The 25,386-nt window shown below is 41.1% G+C and overlaps 1 protein-coding gene across 4 annotated transcripts in view; it reads right to left on the bottom strand.

Moving 5' to 3' along the window:
- The window catches only part of IFT52 (intraflagellar transport 52), a 35,879-nt gene extending 10,633 nt beyond the window's left edge, over positions 1-25,246 (bottom strand). Inside the window, exons 1-9 of one of the 4 annotated variants that reach the window (XM_021688968.1) lie at positions 25,100-25,246; positions 21,848-21,972; positions 21,106-21,193; positions 17,020-17,149; positions 16,673-16,748; positions 15,053-15,124; positions 9,017-9,143; positions 4,544-4,630; positions 3,126-3,194 (exon numbers count right to left, since the gene is read on the bottom strand). In XM_021688968.1, coding sequence (XP_021544643.1) covers positions 3,126-3,194; positions 4,544-4,630; positions 9,017-9,143; positions 15,053-15,124; positions 16,673-16,748; positions 17,020-17,149; positions 21,106-21,193; positions 21,848-21,972; positions 25,100-25,120 — 795 coding nt within the window. In that variant the 5' untranslated portion in view covers positions 25,121-25,246. Of the gene's footprint in view, positions 1-3,125; positions 3,195-4,543; positions 4,631-9,016; positions 9,144-15,052; positions 15,125-16,672; positions 16,749-17,019; positions 17,150-18,868; positions 18,936-21,105; positions 21,194-21,847; positions 21,973-25,099 lie in introns of those variants that run through there. The other 3 variants (XM_044918595.1, XM_021688969.2, XM_021688970.1) reach the window with 3 other exon arrangements.
- Between the last annotated feature and the right edge of the window lie 140 nt (positions 25,247-25,386).

The following is a 25,386-nucleotide window of genomic DNA, read 5'->3' as shown; positions in this document are numbered from 1 at the left end:
CTCTCTTACCAAGAGATTTCACTATTCCTGGTCACTAACAACTAAACCTTAAATAAACCACTTCATGTGGAAAGAGGAACAAAAGTCACTTGGCTAAACCCCAATGCTGGCTAAATCCAACTCTGTAATTCCTCACGCGGTACTGAACACAGGTGGAGAAACAAGCACACTAACTGGCCTCCTTTTAGTTTCATGATCACTGATCTTGAGTGGTCAGCAATCAACTGTATTGCTAATTTTTAAAACTAGGTGGTGGTGAATACAGTGTCTATAGTACCATTTGTGTAAAACAAGGGGAAAGGAGATACACGCACATATTTACTTATATGTGTATAAAATATCTCTGGAAGAACATACAAGAAACAGCTAAGACTGCTGTCACTGGGGAGCGGAACAAAGTGGTTGGACAAAGACAGGGGGGAAACTGTTCATTGTGTATGCTTTTGAATTCCAAACTGTGAATCTATTACCTACTCAAAAAGTACATTTAACTTTAAATAAATGCATGCTGGCAACAAGAAGTTTATTCCTAATTGCCCTCTGAGGTCCCCACAACAATGTGTTCTATATTCTCCAGGGCCAGCACGGGAGGAGACATGCCTGAGCATTACAGAAATAAGCCTAGACAAACAGGCTCACTTTTTCTATATACCAAGAGTCAAAAAACTCCTCTAATCTTCAAACATTTTTTTTTTTAGATAAGGAACAGGAGAGGAACATAAATAAATAACTGCTTCTCCCTGCAGTCTTTGTGTTAGAGGTTTCACCCCGCTAACAGGATGGGGATTGGAGGTGAGAGCAATCACAGAGGCACTGACCGCACCAGGACACGCACCCAAACGCAGCAGGAGGATGGGTAAGGGCCCAGCAATCCCAAAGGTCCTGAGGCTGGTTCGCATCTCTGCACAGAGACCTGCTACACAATCCTAGTTCAGGAAACTATCAAGGCCTTCGATGTCCAGACAGAAACTAAGAGGACTCCCAAGATCACTGGTTTTCATGACTTCCTGGCAGATTTGGAGGTTAAAACTTGTCATGGAAATCCCCTCAGCTCTTTATTGAGCTACATTTTATTAAGTATCATTTGAAACTGAACTGCTATTTGGGTTTGAAACCCACTCCAACATAAGATTCGATCCGAAATCACAGGGAGTTTGGATATTCAGAATTTCTTACTTTGCAGTGTTACTGGGTCCAGAATTTTACTTTCCAAAGCCTTGCAACACAAAGGACATTTGCGCCAGGTCTCCCGTGCAGAACTACATGAAACCACGTGCTTTTAGAGAAAGGCCACGGCGACACCATCTTCCTCTGGTGCCCTATTGACATGGCCCTCCAGAACCAGTCCCATGTCATAGGCAGTGCACAGTGAACAAGAGAGCAGCAGAAAAGGGATGGGCTCCAGAATCAGCCTGACATGGACATTAGTAATGGCTAGCCAGGGATCAGTCTCGGCAGGGACCTTGAAGAACGTACTTACTTCCACTTCCTCAGCTAGGAAACAGGAATGACAGAAACTGAGTAAGAGCAAGGCGGCCGCACAGACCAGGAGCCGATGCGGCTGCTTCCCTGACCCTCCACACTCTAACTAGGACTGGCAGCTGACCAAGTCACAATCCACTCAAGACTTGGGTCCTGTGAGATCTGAAAAGTGAATTCCTGACTGTCCTCCAATTCTTTTATTAGGGGGGTTTATATCACTTTTTGGGAGGAATTTAAACAAAATATCCATACATTTCATGTTTCCATATGAGGGAATATTTTAGACACAGGGCTCTCCTGTTTCCTAACCCAAGTCAACGCTTGGGAGGCCACACCCTCAGCTGAGGGAGGAAGCAGGCAGTAGGCCACCATTTCTGACCATCTTCTCGCCCACTCCCTGCTACCTACACACAGCCAGGAAATCATTTTCCTGACACTTCAGAGTTTAAGAAACAGAGAAGCAGGGTGCCTGGGTGGCTCAGTCAGTTGAGCGTCTCTTGATTTCAACTCGGGTTGTGGTCTCAAGATCCGCGTGGGCTCTGTGCTCAGCAGGAAGTCTGCTTGGGACTCTCTCTCCCTCTGCCCCTCCTACCTGTGCAATCTCTCTCTCTCTCTGAGAATAAATAATAAATAAATGAATAATATGAATAATAAATCTTAGAAAAATAAATGAATGAACAAATAAATCTTAGGAAGGAAGGAAGGAAGGAAGAGAAAGAGAGAAAAAAAGAAAAGAAAGGAAGGAAGGAGGAAAGGAGGAAAGAAACAGAGAAGCAATTACAGAACAAGTAGACTTTGAATCAAGAGAGCTGGGTTTGGGTCCCAACTTTGCAGTTACTTGCTATTTGGGCAAATTGCAATCTTGGAGAATTTCAGTTCCCTCATCTCTAAAATGAGAATAAGACCATCTCCTTCCCAAGGCTATTGTAACGATTACGTAAGATGATTTATGTGAAGATATATGATACCTGGTGCTTGTATATAATAAATACAAGAGTTTTAAGAAGTCTGACAGCTATATCACTTCCTATACCTTTTAATTTAGTTAGTCAGTATACATCTATTAATTGACGCCTCACAATCATCCTGTGAGACAGAGAGCACAGGTACTGGCATCCCCACTTCACAGATGAGAAAACCAAGATGAAAAAAGGCCAGAAATAGCCTGCTTGAGGTGCAAGGGCCAGAGTGGAGCGGGACCTGGAAGGCAAGTTACTGGCCCTATTCCCACACTGGTCTCACTCTCCATCGTCTGATAAATAGGATCCTAATGCCTTTAGGAATATTGTCCTAAAGACACCAAAATTATAGTTTAAAACTTAAATTTTGATGACCTTTGTTTATTCACAAAAATTATTTTTATATCCTTCGTATTTCTGAAAGAAGTATTTCTCTACAGATAATGATTTTGAAAGTTTGGCCAGGTAGCATATACATAGAGAGGGATTCCCATCCCAATTAATTCTATAATTTCTTAATTTATTATTTTTTATAATGTGGGCTTCATCACCCCTAAAAGCATCACTTCTTTCCATCTGTCTTACAGATAAAGTAAGAAATACATATTCCTTTGAAACTGTTGGAAGTGGTGCCTTTTTTTTTTTTTTTTTCTTCGAAGTTTTTTAATGATTCACAGCCCCTACCTCTGGGTCCTCAGCATCTATCTGGTTTAGGTGGATGTCTCCCGTTGTGAGCCACTGGAAAACAACATCCTGTATTTAAAAAATAAACACAGAATTAGACACTTGGTTATTTGAGAAAACCAAGGCAGGACTAGAGAATTAAATCAATCAAGAAAAAATGATAAAGGGAAAGAGACTACATAGCAGTGTTTCAAAAAAGAGTAGCTACCCTTCTCTTGGTGAAATCATATGAAAACGTCAAAGTTTTCCTAACCCTAATGCCACTTTTACCATTGGAAATTGAGCATTTATCTCAGGGCACTTTCACTTTTAACCACAGGCCAAAATTTATTAAAACTTGCTCATGATCCTGAAACAACCCCTGTTTAAATGTGCCAATGACAGTCTGAACTTAAGGGTAGACTATATCTAGATGCCCCTGGAATGTGTCTAGAGACTAGAATTTCATGTGGATTCTGCAGAAACAAGATCTTAATCAATCTCTCAATACAATAACAGTGCTTAAGGCTGAAAGAATTTGTTTCATTAATGAAACAGTTCAGTGGGACCTTCTTCCTCTGGCTAGTGAGTCACAGAATCACACCAATGTCCAGCTCTGGCATGCGCCATCTGTCATCCTTCACAAGACATGTTTCCTTCACACTATGCTGACAAGCAACTGCAGTGCCTTCCCCTATTCCCCACATCAACCAGTCCTGTCATAACCCCTCCCAACACCACGTGCCGGCCGGCCCCTTCCTCATTCCCACCTTCACTACCTTCACTCAGGGTCATCGTCCCCTCTTGGCTGGCTGACTCTGCCGACCTCCTAACTGGCTTCACGTTGCCTCCTCCCTCTCACCTTCCACATGCCTGACAGAGGAGTCCTTCTGAAACACATATCTAACTATGCCCAAGGCTGCTGGACATTCTACAAGGGCTCTCCATAGCTTCCTGCAGAAAGTTCAAGTTTCTGGGCTTTATACATGAGGCCCTGGTTGAGCCTGCTCCTCACCTTTCCTCCAAGGTTGGCTCCCACCCCAAGCTGGCATGCTTAAAAACGTTCACCACATCCTTCTAAATTTACGTCTCTGTCTCTCACATTCTCTCAATGTACTATAAATGTTTTCAAAGCAGGGACTGTGCCTGACTCAACCGTGTATTCTTAGTGCCAGGCATATAATGGGTTCTGAGGAGCTGGTTTTATTTTTTACTTTTTTATTTTTTTAAAGTTTGTTTGTTTTAGTAATCTCTACAGCCAATGTGGGGCTCGAACTCATGACCCAAGATCAAGAGTCGCATGCTCTTTTGACTGAATCAGCCAGGTGTCCCTGAAGATCTGGTTTTAAATGAATAGATGACCTTAGCAGTATTTTTTTTTTTAATGACATGAAAATCACACACATTATACATTAATGTAATGAAAGAGAAGAACCTACCATGATTTTGCTGTTTTCTTCTTTATCCAAATATTGGTCACTGAACATGTGACATGAGCCAAGCACTGCCAGCTTCCCACCTTGGTTCTGTCAATGACAAAGTAGTGTTAGACACTCAGATCCCAAAATGCACCACATGCATCCTAGTCCCCAAAAACTTATTATCAGATTCATGTGAGCAACTGTCAGTTATACTAAGTGCCAATTCACATCAGGATTTTAATGACCTAAAAATATCAACTATGATAGCAACTATATTCCCACCTGCTTCTCACTTTAGACACTTCTATATCCTTCTATTTGACTTTAACAAAAAGCAATGTGAATTGGTTCGACAGCATTTTCACAGTTAACTCATAAATGAAGATTATAATCCTAAAGGAAAAAAGAATCCAAAGTCAATCTGTAAAGATATAAAGATATTTTATGAGTATCGAAAGAGTGTTCAGGGCTCCTGGGTGGCTCAGTTGGTTAAGCGACTGCCTTCAGCTCAGGTTGTGATCCTGGAGTCCCAGGATCGAGTCCCACATTGGGCTCCCCACTCAGTGGGGAGTCTGCTTCTCCCTCTGGCCCTCTCCCCTCTCATGCTCTCTCTCACACTCTCTCTCTCAAATAAATAAAATCTTTAAAACAAACAAACAAAAAAAGACAGTGTTTAAGATCCAAACAGAAAATTAATCCATGAGCATGAAAAATTCACAGAAGAGGGCACCTGGGTGGCTCAGTTAGTTGAGTGTCCAACTCTTGATACTGGCTCAGATCATGATCTCAGGGTTGTAAGATCGAGTCCTGTGTCAGGCTCCATGCCCAGCACGGTGCCTGCTTAAGATTGTCTCTCTCCCTCTCTCTCTGCCCCTCCCCCCTTCCCTCTTTCTCTCTCAAAAAAGAAAAAAAAATTCACAAAAGAAATAACTGGTTAGTAAGAAAAAAATTTAGAGGCGCCTGGCTGGCTCAGTCGTTAAGCGTCAGCCTTTGGCTCAGGTCGTGATCCCAGGGTCTTGGGATCGTGCCCTGCATTGGGCTCCCTGCTCAGCGGGAAGCTTGCTTCTTCCTCTCCCACTTCCCCTGCTTGTGTTCCCTCTCTTGCTGTGTCTCTGTCAAAGAAAATCTTAAAAAAAAAAAAATTTAATCAGTAATTAGAAAAATCAAAACAAAGTACTTTTGCCTATCAGATTAATAAATATGAAAAAGATGACTACAAACAGTGTCAGGTTTCAACGAAATAAGTTTTTTCACACATTGCTGAAACTGTCAATGTATGCAACAGAACATATAAAACTCTATGGACAATTTTACAGTCATAATCACAGAAACTCAGAAATAAATTCAAATGTTCAGCCACAGAACCAGTGGCTAAGAATAACAGAACCTTCTCCAGTGGTGAAGTCATATGCTACAAAGGGTTTTCAGTAACCTGGAAGAAGGCTTCTGTCATAACATGAGGCGCTTTTTATCTTTTTAACATGAGGTTTAAAAAAAAAGTATACCATAAATTGTACAGCCACCCTAGCTTAAAGCCCGGTGAGGCAAATAAATTAAATGAGCTGCAAGAAAGAGTAGGAGAAAATGATCAAAATGTCAGTTTTGTAATGAGACATTCTTTTTTTCCCTTTCATCTCTGTAATTTTCAGTTTTCCTACAATGAGCATAAATTATTCTTGTAATGAGGAAAACAGTACAACGTTAAAACTACAAAATGAATTCAGTTTTTCTAGCAACATCACATACAGGGAATAGGCACAGTTGTGACGGTACTACGTAAGAATTACTCTCAAGCCAGACAAATACACAAATTTCATAAATAAAACAAGATTTGCAAAACAAACTGTGACTTGTACCACATTAAAAGCAAACGGTTCATAGGAAAAATAACACTATTGCTATAACATAACCATTGAAAGCACATCAGTTACTGAGAACAGAAAGTGAATTTGGTGAAATTCCACAGAAAGAGTGTTGAATGAACTCTGTTGCATGTGAACGGAAGTAAATACAGGAAGAGGAAAGGACTTTCCTTCTTACTACTACCCACAGTTAGGTCTGTATTTTTTCTTTAGTATTCTTTTTTTCCCCTACCTCATTTATTTCAAATGGACTATAGATCTTCCCTTAATCCTTTTATTCTGGACAGAGATTCTACCAGTGTCTTCAGTTTCTTTTTCCAGCTTTTGCCTATAATTTGTTCCAATTAAGTAAGAGTATATCTACTTAAGGACTGATTTGCTCCTTTGATATTAATGAGTTTATCCTAGTAAACTAAAGACCTAGAAAGGATCATGACAAGCTCAAGAAGGCAATGGCCCTGGGCGAGGAGGCAGAACACATCCCCCAACCCTGTGCTAGCCCCACCCTGCTTGGGGTGCCCTGCTTGGGGTTTCTAGGAGTATGGGAGTGGCCCCTCTAAGGCATCACTGGTTTATCTCACAAACTTAAAAGGGACAGGTAAAAACCTCTCAAAGATTGTGTTTATAAGGCAGGACTAAATGCTTGTTAGGAGGGGCCCCTGAGTGGCTCAGTCAGTTGAACGGTTGAGCATCTGACTCTCAATTTCAGTTCAGGTCATGATCTCAGGGTCCTGGGATCCACCGGCATCAGGCTCCCATGCTCAACAAGGAGTCTACTTGAGAGTCTCTCTCTCCTTCTCCCTGTGCCCCTTCCCCCACTTGCATGTGCTCTCTAAGCTAATACATAAAATGTTTTTTAAAAAATAATAAAAGCGGGGGGCACCTGGGTGGCTCAGTTGGTTAAGCGACTGCCTTCGGCTCAGGTCATGATCCTGGAGTCCCGGGATCGAGTCCCACATCGGGCTCCCTGCTCGGCGGGGAGTCTGCTTCTCCCTCTGACCCTCCTCCCTCTCATGCTCTCTGTCTCTCATTGTCTCTCTCGCAAATAAATAAATAAAATCTTAAAAAAAAATTAAAAAAAAAAATAATAAAAGCGGGTGGGGGGTTGAGTTAGCCTGGTGATGGGTATTAAAGAGGGCACGTACTGAATGGAGCACTGGGTGTTACATGCAAACAATCATGGAACACTACATCAAAAACTAATGATGTAATGTATGGTGATTAACATAACATAATAAAAAATAAAAATAAAAAATAATAAAAAATAAAAGATAATAAAAGCTTCTAAGGAAAAGAAAACAGGCTTTAAATAGCTAGGCAATGAGCAGATGAAAATCTCATGCATTCTTGAAGAATCACCACAGTTAGAACAGAACTCTGTACCTAATAGATGTTCCATAAAAATCCACTGAGGAAGCTGGGTAAAATCTCTGTGCACAGTTAAAAAACAAAAAATAATAGGGGTGACTGGGTGGCTCATCGGTTAAGTTTCCAACTCTTGATTTCGGCTCAGGTCATGATCTCAGCGTTTCGAGATCAAGCCCCAGCCCACATCAGGCTCCATGCTGGGCATGGAGCCTGCTTGAGATTCTCCCTCTCTGAATACATGCATACATACATACATACATACATACATAAATAAATAAACAAACAAAATACTACCCAGAGGCCCCTTAAGATAGTTATCTCATTACTTTTGCGACTATAAACTGACAGTTTATATAAACCAATTATTTCCACATCTTGAATCATTTTATACTTTAATTTTAAAACAGTATGTCCAGTTGTTTGGGAGAAACTAATTACCATAATAACTATTATGAATTTTGTCTAAATATCTTCTTTCATAAACAGGATAGATATTTATTTACTTCCTAATAAAATGAAGTCAGACCTTTGAAATATGGGAGGGAAAAGTAATACCTAAATCCCACAAAGAAAAATAGGATGTGAGGAACTAGAGAAAAACTGGGAGGTCAGCTGGTGAATTCTAATCCTGGTAGACAAATAAAGGTGAATTCAGCAAAACATGAATTAAAAGGCAGTGGATGGGGCACCTGGGAGACTCACTCAGTTGAGCGTCCGACTCTTGATCTCAGATCTTAATCTCAGGGTCACAAGCACCAGTCCTGAGTTGGGCAGTGGATAAGTGAGGTCACAACGAGAGGGGCTATGTCCTCTGGGACCACCTGCTCCCACATTTTGTGGGGTCTCCAGGATGAGAACTGAGCAACTAGTCTTCTGGTATGTTGCCCTGGGACAAACTAAAATAACAGCAGTACAACTGTGTGCATTTCGGTATAGTGTGTTAACTCACCCTTTCCCTGGATGGATTCTTACACTGAGGGTAAGAGCCCGTAGTCATAGCGGTTATAATATAGGTAGCCTCATGCTACCATGGAATAGCTTTGGATTTAGAATGGTAAGAGCTAGGTTTAGGTCTTGACTCCATCGATTACTGGACAATCTGCTGTTTACCCATAAATAAAGTGTAATTAACTGAAATACTACCTCACAGGGCTGGTGTAAAGATCAATGAGAAAACATAAGAAACCCCTCTGGAAACAACAGTTTTTATTATTTTAATAATAAAAATAATGTATCTACCCACATCTAAGAAAGGCTGTACCTTCGAGTGATAGAAAGCCAGAACAGGTCTGTTAAGCGGGAAACAGACAGAGCCTGTGGACAGAACAGCCACTGCTGGTTTCATGACACTCAGTGTGGCACCAAAAGGATAGACAAAGGTGAGAGCCCTGTAAGAAATTAAAGAAACGTTCAAATTTTTTAAAAAATGAATAAATTTTTTGAAGATAATTTCAGTGCTTCTTGAGCAATTCAAGATCTAACAAAAAGTTTTTTTTGGGGGGGGTGTCAGGAGTAAAAAACCAAAGTTTTATTATATACACATGGAGGCCCAATAATGAAGTTGAAACCCAAAGAAATGACCAAGGCAGGCAGCTTTTTATACCTTTTATACAGAAAAAATACATGTGTGAGGAATTGACAGGATAAAGAAAATAGGTATTTGAGGGCTTTAGTTAGTAAGGAATTCTAAGTGGAATCTGGGCTGAGGTAGTAGATAAGTAAAAAAGTAGCAAGGTTTATTTCTATAGCTTTCACAAATTTAAAGTCCCTACCTCTGGTGATAAGGATGTCTATTACTTCTCTTTTTTTCTTTTTCAAATTTTTATTTAAATTCTGTTTAACGTACAGTGTAGTATTGGTTTCAGGAGTAGAATTTAGTGACTCATCACTTACATATAACACCCCAGTGCTCACCATAACAAGTGCTCTCCTTAATGCCCATCCCCCACCCACCTCTCTCAATCAACCCTCAGTTTGCGCTCTCTCCTTAAGAGTCTCTTACACTTGATCTTAGCCAAGAGGCCGAGAAGCGATGGAGTTTCCCTCTCTTTTTCCCCTTCCCATATGATCATCTGTTTTGTTTCCTAAATTCCACATATGAATGAAATCATACAGTATTTGGCATTCTCTGACAGACTTATTTCACTTAGCATAATACACTCTAGCTCCATCCATGTCGATTGCAAATGGAAAGATTTCATTCTTTTTGATGGTTGAGCAATATTCCATTATGTATGTATGTGTATATATATGTTTATCCATACACACCATATGTTTATCCATTCATCAGTCAATAGACATTTGGGCTCTCTCCAAAGTTTGGCGCATGTGCCCTTCTGAATCGGTCATTTTTGTGTTCTTTGGTAAATACCTAGTAGTGCAATTGCTGGGTCCTAGGGTAGTTCTATTTTTAACTGTTTGAGGAACCTCCATACTGTTTTCCAGAGTGGCTGCACCAGTTTGCATTTCCACCAATAGTATAAAAGGGTTCCCTCTTCTCTGCATCCTCACCAACATCTGTTGTTTCCTGTGTTGTTAATTTTAGCCACTCTGACAGGTGTGAGGTGGTATCTCATCACAAACACAAAACTTTAAAAAAAAAAAAAACCACAAAATTTTGTCTAAGCTTTGGTTTGTCAACTTAAAAATTGGTATAACTCTAGCTACTAGTTTAATAAAGCACTTCAAAAATCTGAGAGCAAATTAACAACTTATAATCTATGTGTAAATGATTGTAACTGGAAGAACTAAAGAAACCCCTATGGGGGAAGAAGAAGAGGGGCCCTCATCTTAGAGCTGAACGGGAGCTATAAATGAGCCTGCTCTGTACGACAATGTCTTCCTGGTAAACATTTCCCTCTTCCTTACAGATGTGACTGGTATCATCTCCAGGAATGAATGGCTGTCATTAGAAGGTCATGTTACCAGTCGAGCCTTATATGAACACAGACCTGACATCGGACACTTCTACACACACCTGCCTTGGCCTCCTTCCCCCACTCCGTCCTAACAAACACTTAAAGAGTATCTAGAGTGAATCAGTCTGACCTGGGGCAATGTACTCCTAAAAAGGGTGTGGGATGGAGGGGTAAGGGTGGGGTGCAGACCCTAGGGTGTGGCCAACCCCTGCAGGAGGGGCTAAGCAGCAAAATGGAGCTCTGCAAAGGTAGTTGTTTGAAGGAAGTGCTCTCAGAATGGAGAGAAACAGGAATCTTATAACAAAGCATAAAGTTAGAAATTGGGGGAGGGGAAGCACCCATGAAGAGCTCCCTATAAAGACAATGTGAATTTTCCTTTCTTAGACCATGAGAAAATTCTTTTTAGCTTAAGTTTAAAATGATTTCCTTCCAGAGTTAGTTTCCCCCTCACTTGAGTCAAGTCTCACCTACCCTCTGACTTCTTTGTCATATTGTGGGTGAAAAGGGGCACCTGCCCCACGTCCTCTATTCTCCCCTTTGAGCCCTGCCCCAGCAGTAGCCCAGGAAAGGGGACTGAAGGCCACGAGTCCCAGGCCAGAAGGGGAAAGAAACGAGCAGTTGCCATGGAGGAAGAAAAGGGATGTGGGAGAAATAGCTACATGGATGTCAGTGCACATCTTTGCCCCACACTTACCCCCAACTGCACACCAATGAGATGACTCTCAAGGAGGAAGGGAGAATGGACACTCGAGTCATACAATGGAAACTGTCAGCTATTATTTACACTCCTCTAGTCCTTTTATTATTACTAAGAAATCAATTAGACTGACATTTTGATAACACTAGGCATAAGGCTAAACATCCACCCAAAAACCAAAAACAGAATTTTTCCAAACTACATGTGAATGAGTAAGATTAGCTGGGTGAATAGCTGGGAAAGTGTATTCCTGGGACAGGGCACAGAAATGTACAGGCCCAAAGGTGGGAATACGCTTAGCATATTTAAGGAGCGGAAACAATGTCAGTGGGGCTACAGCTGAGAGACAGAAAAAGGGACATGATAGAAAATGGGCTAAATGAGAACCTCAGACTTCAACAGGTCAAGCTTTTTCAAAACACAAAGCAGGACTAGTTCTCCACATCTCAAAGCCCACCCAGAAACTGCTGCTTCCAGGATGACCTAGGAAACAGTCAACCAGCCATTTGCTCTTCACAATTACTAAGGACTTAATAACACAACAGCAGGTAAGGTACTATGCATGTAACTTATGAAGAACTTTTACAAGTATGGCCTCACTGGAGTTTCCAACAACTTTGTAAGATTCATATTGTCTCCATTACACAGACTCAGAAACAGAAACCAAGAGTAACTTGCCTGGGACACCCTGCAAGTAAGACATGAAAATAAAAACTTCTGGGATGCCTGGGTGGCTCACTCAGTTAAGCAGTTGCCTTCAGCTCAGGTCATGATCCTAGGGTCCTGGGATGGAGCCCCACATCGGGCTCCTTGCTCTGCGGGGAGTCTGCTTCTCCTTCTGCCTGCCGCTTCCCCTGCTTGTGTTCTCTCTCTCTCTCTCTCTCTCTCACAAATAAATAAAATCTATTTACTAAATAGATTACTAAAATCTATTTAAAATCTATATTGTACACCTGAAACTAATGTAACACTGTATGTTAATTATACTGGAATTAAAATAAAAAACTTAATTTAAAAAAAGAGTTAGGGGTGCCTGGGTGGCTCAGTCGTTAAGCGTCTGCCTTCAGCTCAGGTCATGATCCCAGGGTCCTGGGATCGAGCCCCGCATCGGGCTCCCTGCTCCGCAGGAAGCCTGCTTCTCCCTCTCTCACTCCCCCTGCTTGTGTTTCCTCTCTCGCTGTGTCTCTGTCAAATAAATAAATAAAAATCTTTAAAAATAAAATTAAAAAAGAGTTAGATTGCGCTCCACACTGGGCATGGAGCCTACTTTATAAATAAATAATAAATACATACATACATATATACATACATAAACAAATAAATAAAGATTATGATTCTTAAATGTCAAAAATGTTAATTCTATGATGTATGTTGCCATACGTTTTTCCCTTTTATGTCTTTACCTTGGTTTCATCCTAAGAAAGGTCTCCCCTACTCTAAGGATTATAAAATAGTCACCTATTTTTTTAGTACTTTTATGGTTTCATTTTTTTAACATTTAAAATTATAATCCATCTGAAACATATGAGTGTGCTGCAAAAATGGAAATGTTTTTTCAAATGGTTAGCCACAATTATGCCATCTATTTCCCAATAATTTGAAATGTCACTTTTACTATAAACTGATAATCCTCACTTTTCATATATATTGAGTCTGATTCTAATTTATTTATTGCTCACTATTTCTGCATTAGTACTACATTATTTTCATTACTAGAGTTTTATAATATGCTTTAATTACGTAAAACGTTCAACTCCTATGAGGTGAAATACCTCAAAGAAGAAAGGTAAACCAGAAAAAATATTTACAACACAAGGAGGTCTTATAAATGAATAAGAAAAGGGGCGCCTGGGTGGCTCAGTTGGTTAAGCGACTGCCTTCGGCTCAGGTCATGATCCCAGGGTCCTGGGATCGAGTCCCACATCGGGCTCCTGGCTCGGCGGGGAGCCTGCTTCTCCCTCTGACTCTCTCCTCTCTCGTGCTGTTTCTCTCTCACTCGCTCTCTAATAAATAAATAAAAAATCTTTAAAAAAAAAAATAAATAAAAAAAAAAAAATAAATGAATAAGAAAAGATAAACCATCAATAGAAAAATGGGCAAAAAGTAGTGAACAGGAAATTCACAGAAGAAATACAATCAGCCAATAGGCTTTAAAGGCTATCCCACTCAGTAGTAATCAAAGAAATGCAAATTAAAATAAAGAGATAATTTTCACTAGAATACTCCACTCTGGCAAGAGAGGAAAAAGGAGCATGTTCATAGGACAGTAAGTGCTACAAACTAACTGGACGGCAATTTAGCGATGTACCACATGTGGCAATGCAACAACTGGAAAACTTTTTTTTTTTTTAAAGATTTATTTATTTATTTGAGAGAGAGTACATGAGGCGGGGAGGGTTAGAGGGAGAAGCAGGCTCCTCGCCGAGCAGGGAGCCCGATGTGGGATTAGATCCAGGGACTCCAGGATCATGACCTCAGCCGAAGGCAGTCGCTTAACCAACTGAGCCACCCAGGCGCCCAACTGGAAAACTTTTGACCCAGAGATTCTAATGCTAAGAATCTAGCCTTGCTAAAATATTAGCATAAATGCACAAAAATTGCATGTACAAAGACATTCACTACGTGCTTTATTTATAGTAACAAGTATAAAATTGTTTATAATAACAACATGGAGCAGAAGTTAAGAGTATAGGCCCTGGGGGGTGCCTGGGGGGCTCAGTCGTTAAGCATCTGCCTTGGGCTCAGGTCATGATCCCAGGGTCCTGGGATCGAGCCCTGCATCCGGCTTTCTGCTTGGCAGGAAGTCTGCTTCTCCCTCTCCCACTCCCCCTGCTTGTGTTCCTGCTCTCGCTATCTCTCTCTGTGTCAAATAAATAAATAAAATCTTAAAAAAAAAAAAAAAAGAGTATAGGCCCTGGAACAGACTGCCTAGGTTTGAAACCAAGTTCTGAAACTTATTAGTCATGTGACCTTGGGCAATTAACCTCTCTGTTATCTCATCTATAACCTTAGTGTGTTGCTGTGATGATTAAATAGGTAAAAATGCCTCTCTCTCTCTCTCTCACACAGACACACACAAATGCCTATCATATAGTAAGTGCTCAATAAATGTTAGATTTAACTATTAAAACAAAGTATCATAAATGACCTCAATGTTCAACAATAGGAGATTGGTTACGTAAACTGGGATAATTCCAATTTTTTTTTTTTTTTTTTTTTAAAGATTTTATTTATTTATTTGAGACAGAGAGAATGAGAGAGACAGAGAGTACATGAGAGAGGGGAGGGTCAGAGGGAGAAGCAGGCTCCCTGCTCAGCGGGGGGTCTGCTTCTCTCTCTGACCCTCCTCTCTCTCATGCTCTCTCTCAATAAAATAAAATAAAATAAAAATCTTAAAAAAATAAATAAATAAATAAAAGGATATGGTGCCTATCTATATTTTTATATATGAAAAAAATCTAGAAATCTAAATACCGTATTGTTAAGAATAATTATCTTTGGGGAAAAGGGCATACATTTATAGTGGAGGACTTCTATTTTCTTCCTTTTGAACTGCTCAAATTGTTTTTTTTGGTGAGAATGACTTTTATAATCAGAAATGATTAACTCCTCACTTTGAAAAAGGAAACTCTTCAAAATGACAAATGCACCCTCTTTAGGTAGCCTCAGAAAACACACTCACTGGGCATTGTTTCCACTGCTTTCCTCATCAATGATTCCAGGCACGGCCTTCCCTGCAGCTCGGCTAATTTCCCTTGAAGAAAAAAAATTAAATCTAGTAAACAAAAAAAATTTAGGAATTTCACACACCATTCATTAATAGTAAGTATGAACTAACTGCAAGGATTTTGCAGACTTATTCAAAATATAATTCTTAAAACTTAAATAAAGGTACACCTACACACCTACACCTCTTTGGGTAGCTTGCGAAAGTTAACATTTAAATATGAGGATCAGGGGTGCCTGGGTGGCTCAGTCATTAAGCGTCTGCCTTCGGCTCGGGTCATGGTCCCAGGGTTCTGGGATCTAGCCCCTCATTGGGCTCCCTGCTCCGCACGAAGCCTGCTTCTCCCTCTCCCGCTCCCCCTGCTTGTTTTCCCTCTCTCGCTGGGTCTCTCTCTGTCAAATAAATAAAATCTTTAAAAATAAATAAATAAATAAATAAATATGAGGATCAGTTCTTCCTTCTTGAGTCCTGAGGGAAGGATCAAAATTCTAGACCACATTCTAGACTAGACCCACATTCTAGTCCTATATTCTCGACTCCGTATCATCAGACCCAGCAGAGTGCCTGGCATATGGCAAATTCAAGTGTGGAATGAGTAACTTTTTTTTAAAGTTTTTATTTATTTATTTTGACAGAGAGAGACACAGCGAGAGAGGGAACACAAGCAGGGGGAGTGGGAGAGGGAGAAGCAGGCCTCCCGCTGAGCAGGGAGCCCGATGTGGGGCTGGATCCCAAGACCCTGGGATCATGACCCGAGCCGAAGGCAGACGCTTAACGACTGAGCCACCAAGGCGTCCCGAGGAATGAATAATTTTGAATATAGGGAAAAGCCCACAGAGAGGGCACCTGATGTTGCTTCTCTCATGCATTCATTTCCCACTTCTCCAAAGCCCCTAATTTATCCTTTAAGATCCAGTGAAACAGAAAAAACTGACTTCATCCCAGGCTCCAGGGGTAGAGAATATCACCTAGCTATACCACCATCAGGGCATTCTATGCCCTCTGCCACAGTGACCAGTTCAGGATGGGCATGTGGCCTAGGCCAGCTCAAACAGCAACTCTTGGGACTACTCTTGCTGGAAATGCTGGGACCAAGGCAGGCTCTCTTACCCTAGACGGTGTGGCATGTAGATATAAATCTGGGAACTACTAAAACTATTCAGCCCATACACACAGGAGAGCAGAGCCAAGAGAACTATAGAGCAATGGAACTGGAGCTCTGACAACATCATGAATTTTCAGTTAATCCACACCCAAACCCTGCCCTATTTCTGGGGTTTTCAATTACATGAATCAATAAAATCTCTTTATTGTTTCATCCCATTGAGAGGCTAGGGTTTTCTATGCTTGCAGCTGAACGCATTCTGACAAAAAGGTGAATGTGGAATAAGGTTTCAAAAGATGGGAGGAATATAATTTGAGGAATGAGAAGTAATATAATAAAATAAATTATAATATAGTAAAATAAAACAAAAGAGCAAGAAAGGAAGAAAGGCCAGTGAAAAGAATGTGTGAGAAGAGACAAGAGAAGATAGGAATCATTTGTAAAAACATTTCTGTTTTCAACACGCTTACCTATTCAGGACTCCGTTGGAAACTAGAGCTTCTTTAGGATGGAAATACTTATAATATACATTTCTAACCACAGCATCTTTAAGGGGAAAAGAGAGGAAGTTGCATCTTAGATTAGAAATAGGTTTGATATTATAGACACATATAAACTTTGACCTGTAAGGAACCCTAGAACTCTGTTCCAATTCCTCCCATTTTATACATGGAAGAAGCCTAGCCCCAGAAGCCTCAGGACCATGCACCCTCAGCCCAGGGCTCTTTCCATTGTATTATTAGGTCCAGAGGGCTACAATATGAATAATAAATAGGAAAAAACAGCCTCTACTAAAATAACAATAATAATAAATTACCATTATTAACCATGATTCCATATTCTTCTAGGAGAAAGTTAATATTGGTGTCAAATCTGGATTCCCCACCCTCTCCTAGCATCACAAGGATATCACCGCCACCGTCAAGGTATTTCTTCAGGACTTCAAACTACACAAAGGAAAAAAACAATCTATGAATACACCCGAAAGACTTTTGTCCAAAGTACTATGAATAAGACTTTAACTACCTGAAAAATAAACAATTCTATAAGGCACTTAAGTATAAATGTATATAAGATAATATAAAATTACTCTCTACATAGGATTTCCAAGCTTGTCTTTAAGCATAAAGTTCCAAAATACTCAAACTGAATTGACATTTTCCACACTATCTGGAAAGAAACCAAAAGTGGAAACCATTAGCTAAAGGAAGCTCACAGGTCATTGAGCAGCAGTGCCGGTCTCAGCCTAGAGGAGACAGAATCAGCCCTGGTTGAAAATGATTGCTCCAGACCATACCCTCCCCTCACTGCCAGCCAAGGACATCAGGATGAAGGCATTGCATTGCATACCACCCCCAGGGAGGAATTCTGTTCCAGTCATTGAGTGATCAAGCCATAGTTAGAAATGCATGTTATCTGCTTATCTCCTGGGAGCCTCTCTCTTGCTTTCCCAAAGCTGGGGAGGGAAGAAAAATCTAGCACTGATCTTGTTGACCCAGCCTGAGAAAACCTGGGGTGAGTGGTCTAAACCAATAGTCTCTCAATTTTTTCTCAAGCACCCTGTAAGAAAATGTGAACACGCACTCTGATAGGTATATAAAGTATGTATATTTATATAATTATAAAACATCCTCCCAAAAAGGGAAATTTTCAAGGATAATAAAGATATGACAAATACAATTTCCTTCTGGCACCTCAGTGATTCACCACATACATCCCACTTTGGAAACACTGGCTGAGCCCAGCTCTGCAACAGCAAAGCCTCCTGCTCTCGCACACTCCCTAGATTTCCTTCTCTCCTCCAGCCCCCTCAATATAGAAAACATAGTGCAACAATTAACATCACCAAGGGGGTTTGCTCCCAAATGAGACATAACTTCACAGATCCTGGACTCTCCACAAGACTGTCCCACTCATGGGGATCCTACATACGTATTTTTAGCCTTTGTTTCAAAATGTCAAATATAAAGAAGCGCTCTAGTGTATGTACTACTAACGCTCAAGTGTTAGCAAACCGAAATATACATATTCTTCTAGTGCCTACATGCCCAAAGATTGACAATTTGAAGTACACATATTCTTTCATAAGTCATCTTCCTTTAACTTCTTTACATTACAGTTAAGACACTTTTTTTTTTAATGGTCGTGGGTTATAATATCTAGGCTTCTCAATTCAGAATAAAGGTACATTTATAATATAGATGGCGGTGCCTGGGTGGCTCAGTCGATTAGGCATCTGACTCTTGGTTTCGGCTCAGGTCATGATCTAAGGGTCGTGGGATTGAGCCCCACATCAGGCTCTGTGCTCAGCATGAAGTATGCTTGAGATTCTCTCCCTCTCCCTATGTCTCTCCCCCCATTTGCACGTGCTCTCTCCCTCCCCCAAATAAAATAAATAAATAAAATCTTAAAAAAAAATAATATAGATAGATGTTGAGCTGACAGAGTTGGGAAGCATGGTCTGGGCCAACTGGTGGTAAGCGAATACCACCACCAAGCAAATGTGTAAGACAATGAAGCTGAAGTGGGAACAAAGAAAAACTAAATTCAGTCTAGCTTCTAGCTTGATTCTCACATCTAATATCAGACATATTATGTCCTGTCATAGAAGTTCCTGGAGGACAACATCAAAGAGGGATCATATAGTCTATGAGGGGTGAACTGACCCCTTTATTGGTCGTAGGAGGCCAGCAACAGTGCCCAGGAAGGCAGCGATCTCTGCCTGGAGGAAGACCTCTGCTAACCATCTGGATCAGCTTAATGGAAGAATAAAAACACAAGGGAATGTTGGTTCTTAGAAAGAAGTTAAACGTTTTTCTGCCTTTCCTTCCCACCTCACTCTACCTCTAAAGAGAAGGCATGTTGCAGGGAATGGTCTGGTGGGAGAACATTTTATTAGGCTAAATATGCCTCTCAAGGGATTCTATCTTTTGAAAGCCACTGCCTTCCATCCATAAGAGCCTGAAGTAAGGTTTGACCTAGTGCCTGTTCCCTGTTGGGAAAAGGACCAGGCACCGGTCTCGGATGCCCTGGCTTTTCTGAGGCTGCTTGTTCCTCAGCAAAGACCTGATCACCTCTCTCTTTGTCTTCACTAGGCAGAGAAGGGAGGGAGCAAGGGAGAAACTACTGGAGTGTGAGGCTAAAAACCAACAAGGAATATGGTATTCCTTCACATGTCACTGCCCACTGTGTGTACATTTCCCTCCGGGTCTCATTGGGTGGGGGCAGCTGGCCAACTCCATGTTCCTAATAGGAATTCCTGCTCCTTCTCTCAATTAACCTCATCAGTTATATCTCCCTCCATGCCCTTTTCTAGAAGGTGGCCTTGCAGTCAGGTCAACAAAAAAAAGAACAATAGAAATGCTTCCATAGACCTCCTCCCTGTGTCCCCACCCAAAGTCAGAGCAAAAGACCGTGGACTGCCCCAGTCTAAGGACCACACCAGTTCCACCCTGCCTCAACCTCCCTACTCCCCATAACCCTCCCTAAGCACCAAAGCACTTGCAAGTTTCTATGAGAAGAGCTCTTGCTGTGTTCTGGGGTTTCTGTTTAGTACACATAACATTTACCATCTTAACCATTAAGTGTGCAGTTCAATAGTTCAGAACATTCACGTTACTGTGGTGCAATGGATCACCACCATCCATCTCCAGAATTCTTTTCATCTTGCAAAACTGAAGCTCAATACCTATTAAACAACTCCTCATTTCCTTCCTCACTCTAGCCCCTGGCAACCACGATTCTAACTTTACATGAATTTGACTACTCTAGGTACGTAATATAAATGAAATGATGTAGCACTGGGGTCTTTTTGTAATTGGCTCCTTCCATTTAGCATAACGTCCTCAATATACACCCATGTTGTAGCATGTATCAGAATTACCTATGTTTTGGGGCGCCTGGGTGGCTCAGTTGGTTAAGCGACTGCCTTCGGCTCAGGTCATGATCCTGGAGTCCCGGGATCGAGTCCCACATCGGGCTCCCTGCTCGGCGGGGAGCCTGCTTCTCCCTCTGACCCTCCCCCCCTCTCATGTGCTCTCTGTCTCTCTCATTCTCTCTGTCTCAAATAAATAAATAAAATCTTTAAAAAAAAAAAAAAAAGAATTACCTATGTTTTTAAGGCTGAATAATAATTTACTGTATGTATATACCACATTTTGTTTATCCATTCATCTGTTGGTAGACTGGGGTTGCTCCTACTTTTGGCTATTGTGAATAATGCTGTTATAAACATGAATGTACAAATATCTCTTTGAGATTCTGCTTTCAATTCTTTTGGATATATATCTAGAAGTCGGATTGTTGCATCATATGATAATTCTATTTTAAATTTTTTGAGGAACTGCCATTCTGTTTTACATAATGGCTGCACACACATATTTTCCCTTTCCACCGACAGTGCACATGGCTTCCAATTTCTCTACATCTTTGCCAATACTTGTGTTCTGGGTTCTACGTTTATCATTCTTTGTCTATTCTATGAAATAGGATAAAAAATAGCTTCATTTTAAAAGGAATTTCCCCCCCCCACCCCGCATCGGGCTCCCTGCTCAGCAGGAAGCCTGCTTCTCCCTCTCCCTCTGTCTGCCGCTCCCCTGCTTGTGCTCTCTCTCTCTCTGTCCAATAAATAAATAAAATCTTTAAAAATAAATAAATAAAATAAAAGGAATTTTCCCATTTTCAAAGCAAAAATATGGCAAACAGGTATGGCTAGTATTTCATTAGCCTCAACTATGTGTCTGGCACTTTACATACATTATCTCAGTTAATGATCATAACTCCATGATGAAGAAAAAGAAAGGGAAGTGATTACCTTAAGGCAACACAGTGTATGGTGAAGAGGGATTTAAATCCCATGCACCTAACCATCTTACCGTATTTCTTCTTTTTGGATATTTCTTACCTCAGCTGCAGTAAATTTTTCCCTTGGCCCAGCTGTAATCCACAGTTTCACCCCAATTAGCTTCTCAGATGTGATTTCATCTTTTAAGCTAGAAATATGATTTTTAAAGTGTTAGATCCATAATTCAAGCCAATTTAGGAATTATTTTAGCCTCTAGACTACATGGAACCAGAGACCGCAGAGGCCCAGAGATGAAGGGATTTAGAGGTACCTGGTACAGCCTCTCTCCCAAAGTAAGAATCCCCTCTATAGGCTTGTCCCCAGATCAGCCTCTGCTCAAATACTTCCTATAGGCCAAGAAGTCCAAATTAAACCATACAAGAGTATGAAGAGTCCTCCAACTACTAATTCAATCAGCTCTGCTATTAGCTGGTATGATTACATATCATTACCCATTAAGAAAAACCATTTACACACACACAAAGACAGAGAGGTATTCTCATCTTTCCTTTCCCTAAACTGAAGTACTCACCCAAGTTAAAATATAGAGAAAGACTCTAACCTCTTAAAAAGTTGTATATGTATAATTAGAATAATTTTTTGATTTGTGATTTGGGAGACAATATGCCAATTGCCAATTTTCAAAAGAAATGTTTTTATAATCATTTAGTTACTTCTGAACAATCCTTAAATTGAACTCCTCCTACCTAAACAACTGCTTACATAAGAAAATAAAGGCTTTCCAATTATTACCAGCAGGCTATTGTTATCACTTAGAAGGGAAAACAATATACATGGTCACCTCTGAATCTTCCAATTACTCCGAAGTCTTTTCTGCATGGATTTATAGCCATTGTTGGTGGTAAATACTTCTTTTTTGTATGCATTGAAAAGAATGGTGCTCCGAAGCTCTTTCTCCATGGTTACCTTATGGAAAAAAAGAAGGGATCAGAAAAAGGGAAACAATAAACAATATCCCAAAAGACCCTAAATTGAATAGTCTTCTAATTTATCAAGAGAGGGCATACAGCTGCAACCTAGCTATGAAATCCCTATGATTCTCAAAGGTTGAGAGTGAAATGCATAATCACAGCCACAGAAATATAAGGCCAACTCTGGCTTTTGCCTCTGTTTCTTTTTTTTCTTCCTTTTTTATTTATTTGACAGAGAGAGAGATAGCGAGAGCAGGTACACAAGAAGGGGGAGTGGGAGAGGAAGAAGCAGGCTTCCTGCCGAGCAAGGAGCCCATCCCAGGACCCTGGGACCATGACCTGAGCTGAAGGCAGATGCTTAACGACTGAGCCACCCAGGCGCCCCAGTGCCTCCCGTTTCTTGCCCTGGCCTTCCCACCAGCCTATTCTCACAACCCTGCCCTGCCATCACCCTATCTTTATGCCCTTAGACCATGTTTCCCACTTGATTTCTCACTGCTAACTACTGTTAAGTGTGGGGCACAGTCTTCTAGATTCTTTTTATACATATGTTAACTTACAATTTTTTTATGATATAGGATCCTATAATATGCACTATTCTGCAACACACTTTTTTTTTTTTAAGATTTTATTTATTTATTTGACAGAGAGAGAGACAGCCAGAGAGGGAACACAAGCAGGGGGAGTGGGAGAGGAAGAAGCAGGCTTCCCGCCGAGCAGGGAACCCGATGAGGGGCTCGATCCCAGGACCCTGGGATCATGACCTGAGCTGAAGGCAGACACCCAACGACTGAGCCACCCAGGCGTCCCTGCAACACACTTTTTTAACCTAACCTTATATCTTTCCATGTCAGTACACGTGGATCTACCACATTTTTTAAAGCTGCTACACAATATTGCATTTATGGATGTACCATAATTTAACCAATCATACAGATGAACATATTTTTTCAAAATTTTTTGCTAGTAAAACAATTCTACAAACATTATCCTTTTTTTTTTTTAAATTCTATTTATTTATTTAACTGACAGAGAGAGACAGCGAGAGAGAGGACACAAGCAGGGGGAGTGGGAGAGGGAGAAGCAGGCTTCCCGCCGAACAGGGAGCCCGATGCGGGACTCGGTCATGACTTGAGCTGAGGGCAGTCACTTAACCAACTGAGCCACCCAGGCGCCCCTACAAACATTATCCTTAAACATGTTTTTCTGCACTTTCCATATTTGTAGACTAAATTTCTACCTGTTGAATGGCTAAGTAAATTATTTCCAAATTGCCCTCCAAAAATTGTATTTTTTACTTCCATTAATACTAATGTATTTGTTTGTAAATAATCCTATTTCCAATCTTTTTCATCTTTGCTAGTAAAATGAGGAAAAAAAAAAAGTCCCCACTGTTTTAATTTGCACTTTGACATTAGTAAGATGGCTATCTTTCACTGTGTGTATCGGCCACTTGTATTTCTTCTGATTTTCTTGCTCATGTACTCTGTTCATTTTTCTATTGGCTTTAATATTTTTCTACCTGATCATTAAATACTTTCATAAATGTACTTGTCTTTAGACTTAGCTTCTAGTACCTTTTTGGGTTTGGCTTGGTGGAATTTTGTAGGACATACAGAAGGTTTTAAATTTTACAGAGTCGCAAGTATTCATCTTTTCCTTTCTGGCTTCTGGACTGCATGACATATTTACAAGAGTTTTTGCTGTGCCAAGATTACAAATACATACAACAATGCTTTCTTCCAGTACTTTGTTATGTTGGTTTTTAAGATTTAAATTCTGGCCTATTTGGAACTTATTTTAGTGATCAAAATAAGGCTCATTATTATTATTTTTTTTACTAGAAAGCTGCCGGACACCAAAACACCTTTTCTTCTTTTTTTAAAGACTTTATTTACTTATTTGACAGAGAGAGAGACAGCACAAGCAGGGGGAGCAGCAGGCAGAGGGAGAGGGAGAAGCAAGGCTCCCGGTGGAGGAGGGAGCCTGCCACAGGGGGCTCAACCCCAGGATCCCAGGATCATGACCTGAGCAAAAGGCAGACACTTAACCGACTGAGCCACCCAGGCGCCCCAAACTACCCTTTCAATGCTGATTTGAAAGACCACCTTGACGGGGCACCTGGGTGGCTCAGTTGTTCAGCGTCTGCCTTCAGCTCAGGTCATGATCCCAGGGTCCCGGGATCGAGCCCCGCATCGGGCTCCCTGTTCCTCCCTCTCCCACTCCCACTGCTTGTGTTCCCACTCTCGCTTTTTCAAAAAAAAAAAAAAAATCTTAAAAAAAAAAAAAAAAACCTTGACTACATAATAAATTCCCATAGGTATCTGTATTTGGATCTATTCTGAATTCCATTACATTCTATCTGCATGTAAGTTCCTGCTCAGTTCCATATATTTTAATTACAACTTTATGTTATACTATCTGGTGGCGCTGCAGAGCTAACCCTCCTTATTGTCCTTACTTTTTAGAATTTTCCTGCCTAGCCTCACATAGTTCTTTTTATTCCAGTTGAAATTTAAAGTCATTTTGTCATCTTAAAAAAAAAGGCTCATGATCACAGCGCCACTATCTTTTCACGTTCCAACCATCCGTGTATACGCTTGTCTTCCCAATGTGTATATACAATATTGTATCCAGCTTTTCCCACTTTCCTAAAAGAAAAGTCTTCATGGTTAGGTTAGTGGTTGTACGCTCTCTTGCGTGGTTATGCCATAATGAACTCAACCACCGCCTTCATGGGCATCTTGATTTTGCCATCACAAACACACTGGAATTTACATACTTCTGCTTTTGCCATTATTTTTGCTGTAGGACAAATTCCTAGGAGCACGATTCCTAGGAAAAGGGTTTGAGACTAGATGTTACGATTCCTCGTCCAATGATCTTTCAAACTCAGCAAGACGACTAAAAATCCGCCCAGTCGCAGGCGACCGGGATTCGAAGCCAGTGCGACGTTCGGGATCCGGGCCTATATCCGCGGCCCCAGTTTACTTTACCCCCATGAATCTAGATTTTCCGCAAGACTGGCCCAAAGGCCTCAGGAACAGGCCGGCGAGGCCCTCGCCCGCTCCCAGGCCGCCCCAACGGCCCGGCCGGCTCATCACAGTCGGAGTCCTTCTTACCTGAGGCCCAGTGACCACCATCTTCACCTGACACCGCCCCGCATCCCGCGACCAAGTAACCAAGGCCTCTTAGCAACAGCGCTGGTGAGGCGGCGCGCCGGGCAGGCGTGCACTGCGGCGTGGACCTACCCCCGGAGCAACGTGATGACGACTAAACGGAAGGCGCCGTTCCACCTTGAGCGTCACGCGGCTGGAGGCCGGGGGCGGGGCTAATAGGGGAAGGTACCATTATGTTGGATGAGGGGGTAAACCCAAAGAGAACGTGAATTAACTTTATGCCAAAGACA

This window comes from Neomonachus schauinslandi, chromosome 10, assembly GCF_002201575.2.
Source record: "Neomonachus schauinslandi chromosome 10, ASM220157v2, whole genome shotgun sequence".
NCBI lineage: Eukaryota > Metazoa > Chordata > Mammalia > Carnivora > Phocidae > Neomonachus > Neomonachus schauinslandi.
The sequence above is the reverse complement of the archived record's forward strand: the minus strand, read 5'-3'. Positions and strand labels throughout refer to the sequence as shown.